We start from the raw sequence: 23,852 nt of genomic DNA, 5'->3' as shown, positions 1-23,852 counted from the left end.
CATGACCTCTCATTGTCTCAGTTTTCAATCACCTATAAAATGGCAGTAGCAGGACTTATGTCATGTTGTTATTATGACAGTTAGTGAATTAATATTTTAATATTAAGTACATATAAATGCTTGCTACATTAATAAAATATATTACTAATAAATAAATAAATTCATTAATTAACATAACTTTTTTTAAAGATTTTATTTATTTATTTTTAGAGAGGGAATGGAGGGAGAGAGAGAGAGAAACACCAATGTGCGGGTGCTGGGGGTCATGGCCTGCAACCCAGGCATGTACCCTGACTGGGAATCAAACCTGCGACACTTTGGTTCACAGCCCGCGCTCAATCCACTGAGCTACGCCAGTCAGGGCTTATATAAAAGACTCTTACAATGCAACAATTAAAAGATAAATAACCCAATTTAAAAATGGGGAAAAGATATGAGTAGACATCTCTCTGAAGATGATATACAAATGTCCAACAAGTACAATATTTTTCAGTAGGGAAATGCAAATAAAAACCACAATGAGATCCACTTCATACAAAGTAGGATAGCTGAAATAAAAAAATCAGGTGATAAGCATTGGTGATAATTTCATTCCTGTGTGTATACCTAAGTGACATGAAACATGACCACACAAAAAATATACAAATATTCATAGTTAGTAAAAGAGCCTAAAGGTGGAAACAGTTTAAAGTTCCAAATGATGATGGATAAATAAAATGTGATAGACTCATACAATGGAATAAAAAGGAATGAAGTACTGATACATGCTACAACACAGTTGAATCTTGCAACATATTATGTAAGTGAAAGGAACCAATCATAAAGAACTGCACGTTGTATATTTCCATTTATATGAAATGTCTACAACAGACAGATCTATAGAGACAGAGAAGTTAGTAGTTGCCTAGGACCAGTGCAGTAGGAAAGAGACTTCAAATGAATACCAGGTTTCTTTTTGCAATTATAAAAATGTTCTAAAATTGGATGGTGGTAATGGTTATATAACTGTGATTATAATCCAAAATCATAGAATTGCATATTTTAAATGGGTAGGTTGTAATAAAGCTGCTTTAAAAGTACCTATAGATGTATAGCAATGGTAATTTCTTATACTTCAGTTCAACAGACATTTCCTGTAAACAGTCTTGTAAAGTGTACCTGGCAAGGGGATGAGTGTCTGCCCCAGAAATCTGAAACAATATATGATTGTAATAATATCTGCTGTAACCAATATAGCAAAAAGAATGGTATACAAACAGATGTACAGAAGAGAGGTGGGTTGGTTTTAGCTGGGGCTATGAGAGGCATCAGGAAGAAGGTGCTATTACTCTAAGGATGGACATGCTTTTAGTAAACCAGTGGTAGGTTGGGCATAGGGTATTGTTTTTTTTTAATATATTTTATTGATTATGCTATTACAGTTGTCCCATTTCCCCCCTTCACTCCCCTCCACCCTGTACCCCCTCTCCCACCCACATTCCCCCCCGTTTAGTTCATGTCCATGTGTCATACTTGTGAGTTCTTTAGCTTCTACATTTTCCGTACTATTCTTGCCCTCCCCCTATCTATTTTCAACCTACATTCTATGCTACTTATTCTCTATACCTTTTCCCCCTCTCTCCTCCTCCCACCCCCTTGTTGCTAACCCTCCATGTGACCTTCATTTCTGTGGTTCTGTTCCTGTTCTAATTGTTTGCTTAGTTTCTTTTGGTTTTGCTTTAGGTGTGGTTGTTAATAATTGTGAGTTTGCTGTTCTTTTACTATATATGTTTTTTCTTTATCTTCTTTCCTTAGATAAGTCCCTTTAGCATTTCATAAAGTAAGGGCTTGGTGATGATGAACTCCTTTAACTTGACCTTATCTGAGAAGCACTTTATCTGCCCTTCCATTCTAAATGAGAGCTTTGCTGTATAGAGCAACCTGGGATATAGGTCCTTGCCTTTCATGACTTGGAATACTTCTTTCCAGCCCCTTCTTGCCTGCAAGGTCTCTTTTGAGAAATCAGCTGACAGCCTGGTGGGAACTCCTTTGTAGGTGACTGTCCCCTTATCTCTTGCTGCTTCTAGGATTCTCTCCTTCGTTTTTACCTTGGCTGATGTAATTATGATGTGCCTTGGTGTGTTTCTTCTTGGGTCCAACTTCTTTGGGGCTCTCTGAGCTTCCTGGATTTCTTGGAAGACTATTTCCTTTGCCAGATTGGGGAAGTTCTCCTTTATTATTTGTTCAAATACATGCTCAGTTTGTTGCTTTTCCCCTTCCCCTTCTGGTACCCGTATAATTCGGATGTTGGAATGTTTAAAGATGTCCTGGATGCTCTTAAGCTTCTCCTCGTTTTTTTGAATTCTTATTTCATCATGCTTTCCTGCTTGGTTGATTCTATCTCCCTTCTGGTCCACTGTATTGTTTTGAGACCCAGTTTCCTTCCCTTCACTATTGGCTCTCCTCCGTGTATCTTCCTGCATCTCTTTTATGGTAACCTGCATCTTTTCATCTAATTTGTGCCCAAAATCAACCAATTCCGTGAGCTTTCTGATCACCAGTGTTTTGAACTGTGCATCTGATAGATTGGCTATTTCTTGGTCGCTCAAAAGGATGAGTCCTGGGGGACTGATCTGTTCTGTTGGAAACATGTCTCTCCTTTTTCTTTTTTTTTTTTTTTCCAGTCTGGTCGCTCTTGTTACGGTGGGGGGCAGAGCCTTAGGTGTTCACTGGGGCTGGGCACCCCAGTCGCTAGATTGTGACATTATATGTGGGGGCAGTGGCGGGAGCGGGGACGGGAGTGAACAATGGTGGTAGTTCCGTTCTCCTGGGATATCAGTCCCTTCTCTGGGATCCTGGGCTTCGAGCTCTGCCCTGGTCCACAGTCGCCACCTCACTGGGTCCACCAGCCACAGCTTGTGTACTCAGGGACCACCGCTGCATTCTTGCGTGCCCCAGATGGCTTTCGAGCCGATTTCACGCCAAGTTTTCCCCGACCTCCGAGTGCCGCTGACCGAGCTCGCCCGGCTCATCCTCTTCTACCAGTCTGCATGAACGGGTCTACTTCAACTTCTTGGCTGTCCGACTTCCATTCAGATAAATCCTCTATCAGTTCTGGGTGTTATTCTAGCTGTAAATTGTCATTGTTCTAATCTTGGTTGTGCGAGGAGGTACGGTGCATCCACCTATTCCTCCATCTTGCCGGAAGTATAACATTAAAAATAAGTCAGGATACTCACATCCTTGCCATCCATCCCTCTTTCTATCCACAATTGTTCATCTCTCCCCAAGCTATCCCATGAGGAGGTAGCACATGGGAGAAAGAATGAACTTATACTGAACTGTTGTAATGCATTTCATAGTCATTATCTTCTTTAATCCTTATGACAAATTTATGAGATGATAATGATGATCCCTATCTTATACAGGAGACTGACTTATTTTTAATATATTTTATTAATTAAGCAAACATTGTAGCTGAGAATATGGATGAGGGCAGGAAGCTCTAAAGGACATATTCTTCTAGGACCTCACTTCTTCCCCTACTGTGACCATGTGATCTTCAAGGATACCAATCACAGTCCCTCTCCTCTCCTTAAGATATAAAGTCACTAAAATGAGTGACCCAGAAGTAGCCTATCTCTCTCTACCCCATTCCCCTGGGTATATGACCCAAGCCGGACCAATCAAAACACTTCCCTGGGATTTTTCAGTTTGCAGTTAAAGGGAAAGGGATTTTTTTTTCATATATAAAACTAGCTGAAAGATTTTTCAGTGAAGGTCATTGGCAGCTATCTTTCCTGTTATTTACAGAAAGTTTATCTCAGTAAGTAAAGCAAGAGTAACACACAGAAATCCAGATGGACACAAAGGATGAAAGGAGCAAGACAGAGTAGGTAGAAGGGAAGGATTGAAAGGGAAGAGGAAAGCGGGTAGGGGGAGAGAGAGAAAACATTTGAGTCCTAGATCCATATACACATGAAGCCAAATCCACCCCTGGACTTTCTAAATATGGGACTCAATAAATTCTCTTTTTTGCTTTAGTTTGACTTTATCTCTGTCACTTGCAGTGGAAAAAGTTGTGACTAATTTTGAAGCAAAGAAAGAAGATAATTCTGCTTAGACTATAAAATTCATTAGCAGGCTAAAGAAACAGTTTTCATGACTAAGCTGAGGTGGCTGACCAGGAGGGTGGCAGTTGGCATTTAAATGTCATTGAGATGTCAGCAGATCAGTTGACTTCAAAACTACTTAACTAGATGTCACCTTTAGGGAAAGACTGTTAATGGATGTCAGAGGGCTCCTGTCCACATTCTAATCAACTTCTCTAATGATTACTTCTTTATTAAAATTGTGGATAATCCAAAATTAGATAATGTGGATTAGTCATTCAGTGACAGAATCCAGATTCATGAATGGTTGATAGCTACAGGGGTGGACCCAAACATACTGGAATAAATATAGTGGGGAATTATGTCAAGTTTTATGCATGAGGAGGGCAGCAGGTCTCCCAGCAAATCACAGGAATTTTGGCTGGCTACAGGCTTGGTGTGATCCCAGAGTACAGCTGCCAAAATAGCAAACACAAGACCTGGCAAGCTTAATACAAACACAGTGTCCAGGACAAGCGAGATAATCATTCGGCTTTGTTCCATCCTGATCAGGGCACACCTGGAGTACGAAGTGCAAGGAAACAAGAAACAGCATCCTATAAAGAATGGTTAAAGAAATGGGGCATTTGAGTCAGAAGGCATAGTAGCTATTTCTCCACCAACATCTCAAGGGCTAATAATATATGGCCACGGGGAAAACTTACATGCTTGACTCCCAAGGACAGAACCTCAGCTATGAGTGAAACTTGCATGAGAGGAAAATGCTGGCAGCAGAGAAGTACAACTGAATCAGCCCTAGCTCAGGCTGTACAAGGTTGTGAGTGGTCACCTAAAGGAAGCTCAGGTTCTTCTCTCCTCACCCCTCCACTGCCAAGGCAAGGGACACTGCCATTGTGCTGGCTCTGAGGACATTTCACTGGTCACTGTACTGTGTCCACAGCAACAGGAAAGGGCAGTGAGGTGACCAGGTGTTAGAGTACGTGGGGCATTGGAGTCTGGAGGCGGAGGCTGGGAGAGGTGGCATGCTCATAGAAAAGTGACTACCTTTTGCCCTTCTTCTCTTTGTGCCTTGTCATCTCATTTGAAAATGAAAAAATATAAAGCATATGCATTCCTGGAATTCAGCCTTTTGTTGGGGTGGGACCAGTAAAGCTATGTATTTTTTAAAAAATTTCCTAGATTCAATGCAATTCCTATTAAAATACCAATGATGTATTTCACATATTTAGAACAAATATTTCAAAAATTTATATGGAACCAAAAATGACCCCAAATAGCTTCAGCATTCTTGAGAAAAAAGAACAAAGTAGGAGGGATCACAATACATGATCACAAACTATATTACAAGGTCACTGTAATCAAAACAGTCTGGTACTGGCATAAAAACAGACACATAGATCAGTGGAACAGAATAGAGAGCCCAGAAATAAGCCCAGGTCTCTCTGGTCAATTAATATTTGAAAAAGGGGGCAGTAGCATAAAATGGAGTGAAAATACCCTCTTCAATAAATGGTGTTGGGTGATCTGGACAGGTACATGCACAAAAAAGAAACGACTAACAAATTACATGAGAATAATCTCAAGATAGATAATAGACTTAAATATAAGCTGACACCATAAAAGTCCTAGAAGAAAACATAGGCAGTAAAATTTCAGATACCCCACGTGGCAATATTTTCACCAATATATCTTCTAGAGCAAGTGAAATAAAGGGACAAATAAACAAATGGGAATACACCAAACTAAAAAGCTTCTGCCTGGTTAAAGAGAACATCAGTAAAATGAAAAGAGAACCAACTATATGGGAAAACACATTTGCCAATGATACCTCAGACAAGGGTTTGATCTCCAAAATATAAAAGCACTCACATGACTCTGCTGCAGGAAAACAAACAATCCAATTAAAAAATGGGCAAAGGCTGAACAGACACTTCTCCAAGGAAGACATACAGAGGGCCCATAGACATATGAAAGGATGCTCAACATCACTAGTCATCAGAGAGATGCAAATTAAAACTACAATGAAGTACCACTTCACACCAGTCAGAATGGCCATCATAAACAAATCAACAAATAACAAGTGTTGGAGAGGATGTGGAGAAATGGGAACCTTAGTGCACTGTTGGTGGGAATGCAGACTGGTGCAGCCACTGTAAAAAACAGTATGGAATTTCCTCAAAAAATGAAAAGTGGAACTGCATTTTGATCCAGTGATTCCAGGGTTGGGATCATACCCTAAGAATCCTGAAACGCCAATTCAGAAGAACCTGTGCACCTCAATGTTCATAGCAGCATTATTTACAATAACCAAGTGCTGGAAACAGCCTAAGTGCCCATCAGTAAATGAGTGGATCAAGAAACTGTGGTACATTTACACAATGGAATACTATGCAGCAGAAAAAAAGAAGGAACTCCTACCTTTTGCAACAAAACAAAATCACAGGCATGGAAATAAAGAACAAACTGACAGTGACCAGAGGAGGGGGTAGGGAAAGAAAGGGGATAAGAAGAGAAGGATCTAGTCAATGAACATATATAAATGACCCTTGGATGTGGACAACAGGAATTGACTAGGGAAGCAGGGGTGGGGGTGGCAGGGACAGCAGAGAACAATAGGGGGAAAATTGGGACAACTGTAATAGAACAACAATAAAAAAAAAACTTTCCAAGTGATTCTGATGCATAGCTAGGTTTGGGAACAGTGCAAATGACCCTACAAAGCACTGATTTCAGGGAAAGTCACTTTATTAACTGGTTTCCAGGTTCGATGGATCAACAGTCTCCTCTGCCCTATTCTCCATGTAATCAGAGTCAGTGCCTGAAGCTGGCAGCCCTTTTCCTTTGCTCTTTTGCCTTCTGTCCTCTGCTCTTCACCTCTGAACCATCAATGATCCAGCTTTCACCAATGGCAATATGAAAGACACAGTTCTTGATCTATTTCATAAAGCTTATACTCTAGCTTGAGGAGGCAGATATTAAGATCATTTTCAGAGAATGGTTAAGGGCTATGAAGAAAATAAAGTCAAGCAAAATAATGTGAAACACAAATTGGTGGTCAGAGGAGTCTCTTTAAAGAGATAACATCAGAGCTGAAACTTAAAAGATAAGAAGTGAGCCATACAAAGAGCAACCTAGACATGGATAAGAACACGTACAAAGGCCCTGGGGTGGTAATAAACCTGGTGCAGTTAGAAAATTCAAAGAGCAGTACTGCTGTTTTGAGTACAAGGAGAAGTAAGAAAGGGAGGAGGAGAAAATAAAGAAGAAGGAAATGGAGGAGAAAAGGAAGAAGGAAGAAAGAGGAAGAACATCAGAAGAGCTTCCTTTGGCACCTAGAATTAACATTTAGTTTTTATGGCCTGCTTCTGCATCTGCCCACCTTCCCACACTCCTATTCCCCACATGTAGTGGTTTGTGCTTGGAATCCTTCCCCACCCTTCCCCTCTCTAGCACAGTCCATGAGACATGCTTGGAAATATCTGAACCACAACTGTAAATTGGATTTAAGTTCTTTCCCATGGATTTTCAGTGCCTCATCAAATCAACAGATGTGAGTAGGCTCCTGTTTAAGTTTCCCTGAAATTCTCATAGCAGTTATGATTATTCTGTGAAAGTTAGAAGCTTTGTCTATGCAGAGCTTGCAAAGAACTTTTGGTGGTGTCACGTAACCCCTGACCCTTCCTGTCTTAACCTCAACTCCAGAGCAGCAAAGACACCTGGTAAAAATTTCATACTAGCAAGAGCTGGCCAGCTGCATGGAATGCTTTATGTGACACAGTGAGTTCCCTGGTACACATATACTCAAATACAACTACACACTGTTAGAAACAAAAGAGAGGAAATAAAACTTCAGATAATTTGGGCAACTTGCTACTTCATTATGTGCTTGACTGAGCATGAGTTCCCTTACTCCATCATATAGTATTTCAGATTTGTCATATCAGTGTTTAAGGACAAGAGAACCAATTATTTCATCTGGTATTAAGGAAACATCAATCTCTTCCAATGCTGAAGAGAAAACCAGAAGTGCTGGACTTACTGAAAAATGTGTTTGTTTCTATTTCCCACTAACAAAACTATCTGGAGGAGTATATAAATAAGGCTAGATTGACTGTAGTATCCATGTTATATTTAATGTACAATTCCAAAGGATTTTTAAGGAATAATTTTGACTTATGTGACTATGGTTTTCCATAGTGTTTTTTGAATATAACCCTCAAATAAGATGAGACTCAACTGTACTCAAATTATTTCTCTTGTCAACATTCTGAATGTATCTCCAGTGTTTTCCTCTTTCTTTCCTTTTTAGTTTCTTTTCCCTTCTTCTTCTCTCTGTCTTGCACACACACACAAACATGTGTGTATTTACTTGCCTTATCCAATTATACCTTTACCCCTTTCTTTCCTTGCAGCTTCTTTTTTTATTGAGGGAGAAGGTAAGACAGAACAGGCAACTCAAACATATTGGCCCCTTTCTGTCTTTTCAGCATGCAATCTATCAACACACACACACACTCTCTCTCTCTCTTGCTCTCTCTCTCTCTCTCTCTCCCCTCCCTACTGATTCAGTCAGCAGTTATGTCAACTTCACATGCTGTTGAGAAGATCCATGTAGATGACCTATCACTGCAAGAACATCAAATACTGTGTTTTTACATAATGGTGCATTTGACAGAGACATCTAATTGACCCCCCAATTCCATTTTCACCTTGGTCCTTTTGAAAAAATAGATTCTTCCTCCAAGTTTTAGCTGAGCATGTGGCTGTCCAGCTAAGTGCTAGGTTTCCCAGGCTCCCTTGAGGCTAGATGTGGCCATGTGACTAATTCTTATCAATGGAGTGTGTTTGAAAGTGCTGGGTGCAATTTCTGGGTCACATCATTAAAAGAAAGCTGCTTGTCCTCTATTTCCTTTTTCCACTTGCATGTCGAGTGGAACTCAGACATGGTAAATGAGCTGGCTTGTAACTATGCCGACAAGAACATCCTAAAACAGTGCTGTCCAATAGGAATAAGCCCAAGCCAGGTGAAATTAATTTTCTTTGTTAATAGGCATCCAGTAGGAATAAATGTAAAACAAATAAAATTAATTTAAACAACACATTTTATTTAACCTAATATGTGTAACTATCACTTCAACGTATAATCAATATAAAATTATTAATGAGAAGTTTTCATCTTTCTTCACACTAATTATTCAACAGTGTGCATTTTATACTTACGGCATATCTCAGTTTGGATTAGCCATGTTTCAGGTACTGTGACTCATGGCTACCTATTGGACAGAAGAGTGCTAGACGATGGTGAAGGAACAACAACATAACTGTGTATGAAGACATACTCAAGTTTTAAATCTTGAAAAATTACAATTTGATATGCTTTCATTTTTTGTATGTTTTCATTTTTTCACACTTCATGAAACTAAAAGCAATAAACAGTCTCCACAACCATTAAGTGTTTAGATACACAGCCTGTCCAGAAAGTACCAAGCCATGTAATATGAATAATAGAGACATTTATTGAAGAAGATATAAGAAAACTTTGTACATAGGACAATGTTTCCTCTGTCCCCTTCAAAGTAGGCACCTTGGGTCCTCACACAGTTCTTGCAATCATCATCAGCTGCCTCATCATATTTTCCTGAATCTCATCAACAGTCTGAAATCACTTCTCTTTCAAAGGTGATTTCAGTTTTGCAAAAAGCCAGAAGTTGCAGGGCACCAAATCTGGGCTATAGAGGGGCTGAGTCACCTTGGTGATTTGATGTTTCACTAAAAATCTCTGCACAAGACGTGATGCATAAGCAAGTGTGTTGTTGTGATGAAGCTGCCGATCATAACCAGTTGCCCATAGCTGTGGCCTTCTGAATCATCTGAATAGTTTCTGTGGAGGAATGTTCAAGCTTAATACAAAAACTGATGCAGGTATCATTGCTCTACTTTCTCAGTCATTTTGAATGTAAGGGCCACACAGTACACATGCTCAGTCAGTCTTGTCTACTGCCCCCACTACTGGTACAGCGAAGTTGTCATTGTTCACACATGCACATTTCAGTCTACTCTCCTTGGCTGCCAGGTGACATCAATGTTCCACAAACTGTTCTCATATTAACAGCAGTTAGACTTTTTCCAGACAGACCTCATACATGCATCTTTTAATTTTTATTATCAATTTGAACTAAATATTTATTAAAAGGGGAAAATGTTTAAAAATAAATTTAAATAACAAAAAAGAGGGAAATGAAAATGAAAATAATAATTTGCAAAGATATCTGGATGTTCATGTTCATTGTAGCATTATTTACAACTACCAAGCTGTGAAAAAAACCTAAGTGTCCATTAATGAATAATGTATAAAGAAGATGCAGTACATGTGTGCAATGGAACATTACTCAGCCATAAAAAAGAACAGAATCTTGCCACCTATGACAACATGAATGGATATTGAGGGCATTATGCTAAGTAAAATAAGTCAGACAGAGAAAGACAATACTGTATAATCTCACATATGTGGAATCTTAAAAAACAAAGCAACAAATTCAAGCTTACACATACGGAGAACAGATTGGTGGGTGCCAGAAGAAAATAGAGGGGGGATGATAAAATGATCAAAAGGCACAAACTTCCAATTATAAAATAAATAAATCCTGAGGATGTGATGTGTAGCATGGTGGCTGTAATTAATTACACTGTATTGCATATTTGAAAGTTGCTAAGAGAGTAAATCTTAAAAGTCCTCATCAAGAGAAAAAAGTTTGTAGCTCTGTATGGTAACAAATGGTAACTAGACTTACTGTGTTGATCATTTTGTAGTGTATACAAATATTAAATCTTACATTGTACACTAGTATAAAGTTATTTGTAGACATACCTCAAACATTATTTTTTTTATTGTTCAAGTACAGTTGTCTCCATTTTCCCCACACCATTCCCCCAGCCCCACCCATCCCCACCTCCTGCCCTTGATCCTATCCCCCTTTGGCTCTTTCCATGTGTCCCTTATACATGTTTCTTGATGACCCTTCCCCTTTTTTCCGTTATCCCCTCCTTCCTCCCCTCTGATACTGTCAATTTGTTCTTTATTTCAATCAATTGTTCTATTTTGCTTGCCTGTTTGTTTTGTTGATTAGGCTCCACTTATAGGTGAGATCATACGGTATTTGTCTTTCACCATCTGGCTTATTTCACCTAGCGTAATGCTGTCCAGATCCATCTATGCTATCACAAAGGGTAGGAGCTCCTTCTTTCTTTCTGTGTAGTATTCATTATGTAAATGTACCATAGTGTTTTCACCCACTCATTCACTGATGGGCACTTAGGTTGCTTCCAACATGCTATTATAAATTGTGCTGCTATGAACATTGGGGTGCATAGGTTCTTTTGAATTGGTGTTTCAGGATTCTTAGGGTATAAGCCCAACAGTGGAGTTGCTGGGTCAAAAGGCAGATCCATTTTTAGTTTTCTGAGGAAACTCCATACTGTTTTCCACAGTGACTGCACCAGTCTGCATTCCCACCAACAGCATACTAAGGTTCCCCTTTCTCCACATACTCTCCAACACTTGTTTGTTGATTTGTTTATGATAGCCATTCTGACTGGTATGAAGTGGTATTTCATTTTAGTTTTAATTTGCACTCTTTGATGGCTAGTGATGTTGAGCATCCTTTTATATGTCTCTGGGCTCTCTGTATGTCCTTTTTGGAGAAGTGTCTGTTCGGGTCCTTTGCCCATTTTTTTAATTGGGTTGTTTTCCTGGAGCAGAGTCATGTGAGTTCTTTATATATTTTGGAGATCAAACCCTTGTTTGAGGTATCATTGGCAAATATGTTTTCTCATATGGCTGGTTCCCTTTTCATTTTGATGATGTTTTATATAGCCATGCAGGAGCTTTTTATTTTGATGAAACCCCATTTGTTTATTTGTTCCTTTATGTACCTTGCTCTAGGGGACATATTGGTTAAAATACTGCTGCATGGAATATCTGAGATTTTCCTGCTTATGTTCTCCTCTAGGACTTTTATGGTGTCACAACTTACATTTAAATTTTTTATCCATCTTGAGTTTTTGTGTGTGTATGGTGTAAGTTGGTAGTTGGGTTTCTTTTTTCTTTTCTTTTTTTTTTTGCTTGTAGCTGTCCAGTCAAACATTATTTTTAAAAAAGAGGGTAATCGTGCAAGAAAAGAGGAGAGGTAGGAGGAGTGACTTACAATTAATTACAATATCATCAGCAATACCTAAAATAAAAACACTAGATAAGAGTTTATTTAAAAGGCCCCATCCAGCTTAAATTTCTCAGATTACACCTATGTACTTTTCAAACATATGATTTTACTGGCATGATTATATAACATCTGCATGTAAAAACAAAGTGATAGTCGAATTAGTTTCTTTTTTCCTATCCAATTTGTTTCTGTTTCCCCGCCAACAAAACAAATTGGCTAAAAATTGACAAGATTCTTCATGTTTCCAAATTAATCCTCTGGTTTATGGGGAAATGCAAAACTGTGGTCTATAAAAAGAAAAAAAAAAGCAAATGTAAATACGGACTCAACACTTCATACTTTGTGTCCTAAGATATGTCAGTTATTATCTTGATTTGTTGCTTCTGTTGTCCTTCAGTGAAGACGCCATCCAGAAGGCAGAGGGTAGCTGAGTGATTTATTCTACTCCTAATTCATTCCATTGAGTCTGCATGGAAGACCGGTTAAGAGCATAGATTTAGGAGTAAGATATCCCTGAATTTTTATCTTGATTCCACTGATTATTAGCTGTGTGACCACGGCAAGTTACTAACCTCCCTAAAACTTAATGTTCTCATATGCAAATAGGAATAATAAACCACCTCAAAGTACTACAAGGAATAAGGTGTGAGATGAGTAGGAAGCACTTAACATAATGTCTCATCCAGTGCTCACTGCCAAGTATTTTTCTATTTCTAAAATAATCATCTCATAACATGTATTTATTTTAGCACCTACTGTGTGGCAATTTCTTTTGACATGGATTATTTCTAATTCTCACAGCAACACTGGGGGTGGGGTGCAGGAAAGCACTCTCATTTACAGTTGGAGAAACTGTGGGTCAGAGAGGTGAAGTGGCCTGTTTCAGGTGGCAGAGTAATTATGTGACTGAGCAGGAGTTGAAACAGACTCAGCCAATATCAAAGCCTGTGCTTTCTACCAGGCTGAGGTGGGACACTCTGGGACATACATTCCTATGGTAGTGTGTGCCCCAGAGTGGGACAAACAAAGGGAAGGCAAAGCAGCTTTGGAGGTCTCCAAACCTCCTGGTTTAGAATAAATCCCCCAATTATGCTTGAAGTTGGAGAAGCTTTTCAAATCTCAACTGGACATTCTTTTCCCTTCAAGTTCCTTGAAATTTCCCTTTAAAGAGCATCTAGGAAAAGCCACTCTCATTAGCCAGGCTCTGGCTTTATTTTCCTAATAAACAGACCTCTAGTCAGACAAAAGAGCCTCCTTTATTTTCAATCAATTCTTGAACATTTCAGCTGATTCTCTTCTATTTGGCTTGAAATTGTGATCTGGGAATGGCTGGTCCTGCAAATTGTCCTCCCATAAGGAATGCCCCTTGAGGACCCTCAACTTGTTATTTTTAATCACTGTAATCTCCTTTTCAAAGGAGGGCATGGTCAGAAACAGAGCAGGCCTTTCAGAGCTTTCTAAAGCATAATTATTGCAGAGGGACAAGGATGGGGGAGGAGAAGGGAGAGTAGAGAGAAGTGGTGGGAGAGAGAAGGAAGTCAATATAGTACTAACAGCTTGGAAAAGGCTGAATAGTAATCTCAGTGGGATCCTGGCTATTGAGAAGAAACCCCATGTTTCAATGTGTGTGTGTGTGTGTGTGTGTGTGTGTGTGTGTGTGTATATATATATATATATATATATATATATATATATATATATATTTTTTATTCCAGGCTAGAATGCCTAAAGGGCATACTGGGGTGGGGAGCATGGAGAGCAGAAGCTATTTGGAGATGAACTAGAATACTAGGGACAAAGATTTGAGGAAGGAAAACAAGCCAGGGATTGATTCCAAGAATTGTGAGGAGCACTAATTCAGGAAAAAGTTAAAAAAAAAAGCAAATAGAACACTAGCAGAATTTTAATTTCCACAGCTCTAAGTCAGTACTCCAAGCAGAATACTTTTCACACAAGTATTCTAAGAAAGTATAAGCCAACAGAAAAATGTCAAACTAGGTCAGCACCCCCTTCTTCCCAACTTGGAGTGGTGGAATCAGGTTTGCTAATCACACAAGGCCGCAGTATGGTTCCTGCAAGGTCTCTCAAGATCTCTTAGCCAGCAGAAAGGAGAAAGGATGATTGCCTACCTAGTGGTTTGAGTGGGGGCTTCACAGTCCAAAAGGCTAACATTTTAGGTTGGAATTACTGTAAGGTGAAAGTCTAGTGCTCCCCTAGCTCCAGCTCCCACATCCAGGCCACCCACACCTAAGCAGCCATGGAGTCTCTCTGTCCCTGTGAATTCCTGATGTATCCCTCCCAGTGCCGGCCCGCTGCTGCCAGTGCTCAGCCAAGCTGGGAGGATGCGAGCGAGAGGCGAGAGCCTGCCAGCGTGGGAAGAGATGCTGGGTAGGACACTGGGCCTGGGCCCCAAACTTGTCTAAACTACCTAAAATATTCCTCCCATGCTTAAATTAGGAACAATCATGTTAGGCAAGACTCCTAACATGAAAAAATCAGTCATTTATTCAGTTAATTCTTGAGGACCCTGAAAACCACCATTCACTGGTCAATTGGACAGGTGAAGTACTGAGAAAGCCTTTTAAACACACACACACACACACACACACACACACGCACCCCAAATTTGACCAAGTACATCCCTCCATTATTAAACTAATAAAGGCTGCATATACGACTCAAACGAACACGCATTAAAGACCTTGGGGACTCTCTACTTTGTAAACTCAGTTACTCCTGACAACCACCCAGAGGGAGGATAAACAGCTACTATTTTCACCCTGGAAAATGGACTCGGAGAAAGTAAGGATTTGCACAAGGTCATACAGCTACGAAACTCAAGTCGATCTGACTCCAGAGCCACATCTTGCCCCGTGGAGCTGGAGCAGTTTCCCAAGAGAACACAGATCCTACGTTTGGGGGAGGGCTAAAGAGGCCAGTGCAGTTATGCCCTCTTCCCTCTGGTCTACTGAGCAGAGGCTGTCTCCCAGCTTGGCAGAGATGCTGTGGCCACACGTCGGTTCGGCTACTTCAGCCGCCCGCCCACTTCGCCAGCTCCTTCCTGCGCTGAGTCGCCAGTCCTCCGCCGAACGCCTTTCCCTTCCCGCCGACCCGCGCGCCCAAGCGCTGAGCGCCTCCCGGTGCCGAGGGCGCCTGCAAGCAGGCTCCCGGTCGCCCAGGTGGAGAAAGTCGGGGGCAAGAGCCGGGGAAACAGCAGAAGCGTTCTGAAAAGGGTGGCCCGTGGTTTTTGTCGCCTGTGTGGGCCGGGCGCCCGCTGACACTGCCCCAAACTTTCTCCACTGTTGCTCCCACAGCTTCCACCTGTGATGCTCTAGGAACCGGGAAGGCAGGGTGGGAGGATGGCGGCTGCGAACCCATTTGCCCCACCAGATGCCCCAACATCCCACTTTTCCCTGCTCGGTACCATAGTTGACTTATGGAGGAGCGGGCGGGAGCGCGGAGATACGCGCTGTGTCACTCCTCGCCCGCGGGGCCACAGGTGGAGCTGGGCAGGCTTCCTTGCCTGCCTCTGGTCCTGTCTCCCAGCTGGAGAAGGCAGCTGCTGCATGGGGGAGAAAAAGACGTCTGGGGAGATGGCCGGGCTCAGGAGACAGGAGGTGGGCCATGGGGATGGAGTCCGGGGTCGTCAGGTCTGTGCCGGTCGCGCTGCCAGTCCTGCCCGGAAAGCGCTCACCTGCTTGGACATCCCCTCCCCGCGCTCCCGAAAACCCGCTCGCATCTAGGGAGCTTAGGCGCCACATCCCTGGGGCACGGAGCCTCCGGGTTTCCGGAGCCAAGGCCACCCGGCCTCCAGGGAGCAGGCCTCAGGAATTCGGGCTTCCCTTTCCGTCTTCATCGTCTTCATCGGGTTCCCCTTTCCTCTCCGAGACTACCCAGAGATTTTTGAAGGCCCGTTCCAGTTCCGCCGGGAGCCTATTCTAGGAAATCCAGGGTCTCTTCCCTTGCCTGGGGCAGAAAGAATATTACTGGGAGTTCTTTCCAGAGACCCTTCCGAAAAGCTTCAGGCTCTTTCCCCCTTCTTCCCCGTGCCCAGTTAAGGGGGGAAGCTTAAAGTCCCTTTTCCTAAAGGGATCTGTCGGGGAAGCTGGAGTGACCGTCCCGCCGGGGTCAGTCAGAGACAAGCTGATATGTTCTCCTTCAGGAATGGGAGGGGGGGAAGCTGGAGTTCACCACCTTGACTGGGACCCATCTGGGAGAAGCCAGGGTCCTCTCCCCTCCAGAGACGGATCTGGAGAGAGGCGGGTCTCCACTGTTCTCCGGCAGTCGGCGGGCTCCCTCCCAGGCAGGTCCGTGACGCGCCGCTTTGCTTTAGCACACACCCGGAACCGCGAGTCGGAGGTGGGGGCTGCTAACCTGGCTGCGGGCCCCGCGACGGCCCCAGAGCTGGCTTGGGAACTGGCTCGCAGCTAGGAGGGCTGAGGGCAGCCAGGGCATTAGGGACCTTGCCCGGCTGCGCCGGCACGGTGCGCCCGTACGCTGTGCGCCCTCCTCCCGCACCGCGCGTCCAGCGCCCCCCGGGGGCCGGGTCCCGCGACCCCCACGCCACGCCGGGCCACTTACCGCGGTAGCTGTTTCCGGGCTTGTAGAAGTCCGGGTCTCCCTCCACTCGGAGGCTGAACTCGGTGTAGCCCTCGCGCCGCGTGCCTTGAGCCCGCAGGATGCGGCTGCAGTAGCCCTCTGACTTGGGCACTTTGTCCAGGGTCTCGTCGGAGAAGGCCAGCGCCGCGGCCAGGGGCAGCGCCAGGGCCAGCAGAGCTGGACTCCTGCTCAGCCTCAGGGTCGCCGGGGACAGCCTCATCCTCGCGGGCTCCCAACTTTGTGCCGCTGCTGCCGGCCCTCTCAGCACGCGACTCCTGCCCGAAGGGGTCCCCGCGGAAGCGAGACCTGCCGGAGCCCGGGCAGGCGGGAAGCGGGAGCTGAGAGCGGGGAGACGGTGCCTGCCTCGGTTTGGCGGCTGTGCTGCGCTGAGCTGAGCCGAGCGAGTGAGCGGCGCGAGGAAGGGAGGGCGGTGGCGAAGGAAGAGGGAGGGCTGGTTTTGCCCAGATCCCCGAGCGCAGCGCTGTTTTGTTTCCGAGCTGGCGATTAGCGGACCGGCGGTGTTTATTTTGCGACGCTGATTTCCAGGGTCTGGCGAGGAAGTCACAGGACACAAGGACACTGTGGACTCTGTCCCACCACCAAGGAGGCGGCTCCCCCAAACCCACTATACTCCGGATTGTGCGGAAGAGGGTACTGGAAGGAGGGAATGACAGAACTAACTTTTGTTGCACACCTACTCTGTGCCTGGCTGCATGCTGGGCGGTTTACTTACGGTGTCTGCTCACCTTCACACTTCCTGCACACAATGAACATGGCATTACTTTCACGCATTGTACAGACGCGCAAACTGAGGCCTCAGCCAAGTTGTAAAGGCGGGGTCGGATGCCATGACTATCTCTTGTTCTTTCCAAGGCGGCTGTTGCAACAAGTCAGACTGGAGGATGAGAAATGGACAGAATAACTGGGCCCTGCAGGCAGAGTGCCTATGGCCTGTCATACTTTTGGAGATTCCTGCAGTATTTTCTTTAAAGTCAGAAGAAAGAAAATTAGGTCCTGTAAAAGGTTTCACTATGTAATATCAATATACTTGTATTTATACCTATACAAGTATAGGGTATTTTACTACTGTTTTATGAAGAAAGGAATTCACAAAGACAAAAGTGCCTAATGTCCACAAAAGTCCTCATGTAGCCTTGGAAAGGAGTTTTGAAAGATTCAGAGAAAAGCCTGTGTTTTCTTGGCTTAGATTTTAGTTCAGGTTCTCCGGCCCCAGTGACAGATGCTGGGAGAGGAGCTGAGCCTGAGGCATCACTAGGCAGGGCCTCAGGCATCAACTTCCAGGCCACCCAGGAGAAAGGCCAGGTGAAGAAACTTCTCCCAGTGTTTCCCTGGGGACAGACCTGGATCAAACCTCAATTCTGCCACTCACCCACTTTGAGTCTTGGGAGAGTTATTTAACCTTTCCAAGCTTCAGTGTCATGCTCTGGAGAAGGTGTTGGTGTGTGCCTGTGGGCCAACACACTCCTCCTCTAGGGAGTGCTAGAATGAAATGGAATGACTCATATAAAACACTTGGGCTGGTCTCCAGTGACCATGCCCCCCATCCCTTCAATTGGTGAGTCTTGGCTGACCCTGAGAACCATAGCAATGTAGACCAGGCCTAAGAGGCCTTGGGCCTCTGCTTCCCCAGCTGCTCTCAGAAGCTTTGATTACCCAGCTCCCCCTCCCCCTTCCCCTGGGCAGTCAACAACGCACATCAAGAGCCTACATTTAAAAAGCCATCTCCTTTGCTTTCCAGGTCAGGTTTTTCTCTTTGACATCACTAACAAAACAGCCCGGAGGAGCCATCTGCACTGCAGGTCTCCATTCCTCTTCACCAGCCCACTTACTCCTCAGTTCTTGTGCTGGGACTCCCGCTGCCACTATTAACTGGACTTTTAACTCAGAGGTCCCCCAAGAGTAGCCTCTTGATGAAGCCAGTTACTGTATGCTCTATTCTCAACCCTGACCTGCCTTGACCCTCAACAGCACCAGATCCAGCTGGCCAGCCTTCCTTTACAAAAGTGACACTCAGATTCACATCTGTGTCCTGACTGAATTGTCTCCAGTGTCACTGTACTGGCTCAGAGTTCATGCTAGATTCCATGGTGCACAATCCCAGTCATCCAGCAAGCCTGTGCTGAGTGCAGATTTGGGGCCAAGTCTGGGCTGAGCAGTTGGCACCAGAGAGAACAAAAATTCATTCATTTATTCATTCATGTTGAAGGGCCTCCATGTGCTCAGCTCTGGGACACAAGACATATATTGCTTTTGTGGATCTTACAGTCCTGTGGGGAAGGCCAATTTAAATACAGTTACATGAATCTTTTCAAATTATAATTGTTATATATGCTACAAACAAAGTGGTTTGTTAGAATATATCCAATTTTTATCTCAGAGGACAAGAAACTGCAGAGACACACAAAATGTGTCTCCCATTTCACAAAGCTCAAAGCTTACTGTATGTCTAGTAGCCCAAATGCATGCTCTTGAATGTCTTTTCATCTAAGTCAGCACATTCAAATCTAATGTGCAGGTGGGGGGTGGTGTGGAGCTTTCTGGGTTGTAATAGTTAATTTTTCGTGGAACACTGACAGAAAAACCATGTGAGGAAGCAGGCCTATTTTCCCTTCCCCTTCCTGTTTTCCAGACTAGGAATGTATAAAATTACCTGTCAAGATGCCACAGCCAATAAGTGGAAAAGAACCAGCATTCAAGTCAGGCCTCCCCAATAACAAAATGGGGTTCTTCCCACTATACCATGGTGACCCCATCATTAGGGCAATGAGAGCCGGCTCTAAGCAGCCCATCACACTTCAATCCCACTCCCTAAGCTAGATTTCCCTTACCCGGCTCTGCTGTCCCATCAGACCTCAGCTCTCTCTCCACACATCTATCTAGGCCATCACCAAGTCATTAGTTTCCCCTCCCAACTACCTCTTGAATCCACTTCTCTCCATCTCCTCTGCCACCACACCAGTCTGAGTTGTCATCATCTCTCAGCCTCCTAATTGGACTGCCAGCATCTACTCTTACTCCCCTCCGATCTGTCTTCTGCACTGAAGCCCAAATGATCCTTTTTAACATGCAGACTGGAATGGCAATCCCAAGGTTAAAATCCTTTTTCAGTGGCTTTTCAGGGTGCTCAGAACAAAGACAGAATCTTTAATGTGGCTTCCAAGGCCCTGCTGGACGGCCTCTTGGGCCATGCGCCCTTTCTCTCTTGGGTCCCCGCCACCATGGCTGAGGTTCTCTCTGACTGGAATCCAACACTCTTTAGTCTCTTCCACCTCCACCTTCCCCCAGCCAATTCCTCTGCATCCTTTAGATCTCAGTGCAAAATTGGTCCCTCAGAGAAGTCCTTCTCGATTTCCTAGGACAGATCCTGCCCCTCTTTATATGCACTCTTGGAACTTGATACCTTTTCTCTTAATGTTCTCAAGATGTATAATTACTTATTCATTTATGTGTTTGATTTTTACATTTTGCATTTGTTTAGTGTCTGTCTCCATCACTTAGATTCTAAGCCCTGTACGGGCAGGGACTGTCTCTGGAGCTCGCCACTGTATTCTCCATGCATGTCACAGTGCCTGGCTCCATAAACACTTGTTCTGTGAATAAAATGTCTTTAACACTCTCCTAGTGCCCTGTTAGTCAACCTAATTTCTTCAAGTGACCTCAAGACCCTCCACGATCTGGTCGTAGATCCCAGACTGAGCTCCTGGTGCCACCCACCTGGGTTACCTTGTCGAAACTTCAGGCTTGACTTGGCACATTTTCTAATAGCTTCCCCATCACCTAGGATGCCCTTCCTCCTCCTGCCTGGTTAAATTCTCTTCTCCATGGAATGAGGTCCCTTATTCTCTCCTCTGGACTTCAGTAGAATCTATGAGGAGGAAGTTTATTTTGACTATTGTGTTCCGATGAATTGTCATGAATTATTGTGCCTGGTATCACCTCCTAGCAATGAATCTAGTTTATTTTCAGTTTAATTTCCTGTTCAGATGTTTTGTTCTGTTGTAAAATACACTGGACTTCAAGAAATCTCTTCCCAGTTTTCTAGCCTAAGGCAGAGCTGGTGTTAGTTGCTAGGATGTTGCTAGGGAAAATCATTTAACCAGGGCATATAATTAACTTTATCAGTGTGTATGCGTAAGTCATAGAAGAGAAGAGCTGGGGGCTTCCCTTCTGCTAGAAAAAAAAAGATCCATTTGATTGGGAAAAGTTCAGATCAGCCTCCTTCTCGCACCTTCTCTTTAACGGAGAAGGAAAGAAAAAGGAGTTTCTGGATTAGTGTCTTTCTGAGTATGGCTATTGAAACATAAGCATCAGATGTTTGCCTCAAATGCAGATTCCAAAATCCCATCCCAGACCTATTGAATTGGTACTTTGAGCAAATTCATACTGAAGTTTAGGAAATCACTGTGCTGGAGTTTACGACTTAGACATGAAGTGCAGCCATCCATATAACTTCCACGGCTCCAGTGAGCTTAGCTCCCTCCACACCAGCTGCCTCCCCCACAGAAACATCCTCAGCTTTGGAAGTCTTGATTCTGAAGAGCCCTTTCCTTCCACCATCAGCTTTCCCATTTCCTCACCCACTTGCCTTGACTCCTCGGTGTCACTGAGACCTACAATTGCTTACTCACTTCTGATTTTTCCCCACCTATCTTGTTGTCAGTTCCTTCCTGTCTGGACACAGTGCCTAACCATTTTAACTGCATCCTCATCAACACTCTTTATTAGGTTACCTCCTTATTCCTTTAACTAACCCCATCCCTAGATCAGCTAAGCTGAACAACAGAACTATGCCAGACCATCTGAGTTCTGCTGCACAAAACCTGGCAACCCCACCAAGAGCCTTACTACAAACTCATGAACTCTATTCTTAACCATAGCTCTTAAATGTATTCCTCATCAGTTTCCTTTCCCATTCTTCATAGTGTCTTCTGTCTTGCTTCTAATCCTTATCATTTTATTTCAAGCTTGCTATATCACGTATTTCACCCTCAAATAAAGGATCTTTGACATGAACTTCTTCAAATCTGTTTCCTCTATCCTCCTACCAAACTCTGGCAAAACCCAAGTTCATTTTTTGCCTTGGAGGAAGAATTTTGATTCTTTAATTCTTCCTGGTCCCTTCCTGCCTTCCGCTGAACGCTGAGTAGAGTGTGATCCTCTCTCTCTTGTATTTGTTTACTTTCCTTCCTGTTCATGTCCTTAGCCTGCAGACTTGGGTAAGTCTTCCCTACCCTGGAGGGTAGCAGGAGAGGGGGTGGGGAGGTGAGGTGGCACTGGGCACGACGCTGGACCTTTCACCAGTTTTCTTTCCCTCTCCAGCTGTTCTCTTACCATGTTTCAGAATCAAAGTCACTGAAAGAGGTGACCTCCCTTGTAACCTCTGCTCCCTCTGCTCCCATTCATTTTTTTCCATGCAGTGCAGTTTGGGATCAGCTGATATCTCTTTACTGAAACTGCTCCAACAGAGGTCACCTAAGACCTCCTAACTGCCATGGTTATGGTCTGAATTAAAATAGGCAAATGCTGTTAGTAAGGGTCCTGTGATTATACGGCTGAGTGGAAGAAAGCTCATCACTAGAAGAAGTTAAAGGGAGGTGCATAGCAGGAGGGATTCTAAGGTGTAGACCTGGTCCTAACCTGGAGACCTCTCAGTCTCCCTGCTTTGGGTTTATGGATTACAGAGAACACAGCATGTCACGTGCAGCTGCGGGCAGCTCCCAAGAGTAAGCCCCTGCAAGTCCAGCCGTGTACAGGACCTAGTGATAGCCCACATTCCCCCTGTGGCTCTTTTGCTGTTAATCTAGCAACCCCCAACCACCTTTTGAAGTTTTGAAACTTCAGGTCTTGGACCACATGACCATGGCACACTACTGCCACCTGGTGACAGAAAACTGAACATGCAGCAATATTAAGTAAGGAACCTGAAGGTACTCATAAGGTCACCTCCTTGAGCCAATTTTAGACTGGACTGTTTGCTCTGTGAGTAGAGTCACTGAGTTTTCCACTGTGTTTAGAATATTATGTCTGCATGAACTAGCTACTCAATGAATTTTTGTGAAATTTAAGCCTTTCATTCAACAGATGTTTATTGATTTACTAGGAGGAGGGTGATACAAAGGAAAGACATAATTCCTGCCATCAAGAAGCTGCAGAGACAGATAAAACAGGTATTTGCAAAATGAAGATTCATCGGTACTAAATATCAATGAGAAAACAGAGAAAGGAGAGGCTAATTCTGTCTGAGGTGAGGGCCCAGGGAAAGGCAATATTTGAAAAGGCACTCAACACCTTTTTGTAAGACAGGCAACAACCTGCCAATTAGAAAAGGGCACAGGTATTCTGGGCAGAGGAAACAGATAGTACAAAGACAGAGGGGTGTGAAAAGGCAGGATGTGTCCTTGGTGTGACAGAATGACCTTTTCAGTGGTACTGTATGAAGACGGATTGTCAGGGGGACTCTGGGGTAGGGGCATATGCTAAAAAGCTTTCAAAGCCATCTGGAGGATGGCCATGGCTGAGGCTATAGAGGAAGGGATGGCATTGAGGGTTGCTTAGGAAGTGGGGTGAAGGGGATGCTGTGCTTGGTGATGTGTAGGAGGGGAAAAGGGAGTCAGGGATGACTCTGAGGGTTCCCATATGAGCCACGGGGCAGAGAGTGTCTGTAGCAATACAACTGCCGAGATAACAAATTTAAGAAGAGGAGCTATGAGGTGTCGGGGGGCAGGGGCGGGAGGACATACATTCTACTGTGGATGCATCCCACTTAGGGGGGATGTATGGTGGACTGTGTCACAGGCAATAAGTCTCCAGCTCAGAACATAGTTGGGTGCCGGGGACAGGCACCTGGGAGCTGGTAACATATTAGGCCCCAGCACCACCATTTAAGGTGCTCTCAAAGTCCTATGTTGCTTCCTCTCAGTTT

The 23,852-nt window shown here is 43.8% G+C and overlaps 1 protein-coding gene across 1 annotated transcript in view; it reads right to left on the bottom strand.

The window, feature by feature from the left end:
• SPON1 (spondin 1) overlaps positions 1 to 17,511 on the bottom strand; it is a 268,290-nt gene extending 250,779 nt beyond the window's left edge. Inside the window, exon 1 of the mRNA XM_045825507.1 lies at positions 16,892 to 17,511. Coding sequence (XP_045681463.1) covers positions 16,892 to 17,129 — 238 coding nt within the window. The 5' untranslated portion in view covers positions 17,130 to 17,511. The remainder of the gene's footprint in view (positions 1 to 16,891) is intronic.
• Between the last annotated feature and the right edge of the window lie 6,341 nt (positions 17,512 to 23,852).

The sequence above is a fragment of the Phyllostomus hastatus genome, unplaced genomic scaffold (assembly GCF_019186645.2).
Source record: "Phyllostomus hastatus isolate PE091 unplaced genomic scaffold, TTU_PhHast_1.1 phas_scaffold_585, whole genome shotgun sequence".
Lineage (NCBI taxonomy): Eukaryota > Metazoa > Chordata > Mammalia > Chiroptera > Phyllostomidae > Phyllostomus > Phyllostomus hastatus.
The sequence above is the reverse complement of the archived record's forward strand: the minus strand, read 5'-3'. Positions and strand labels throughout refer to the sequence as shown.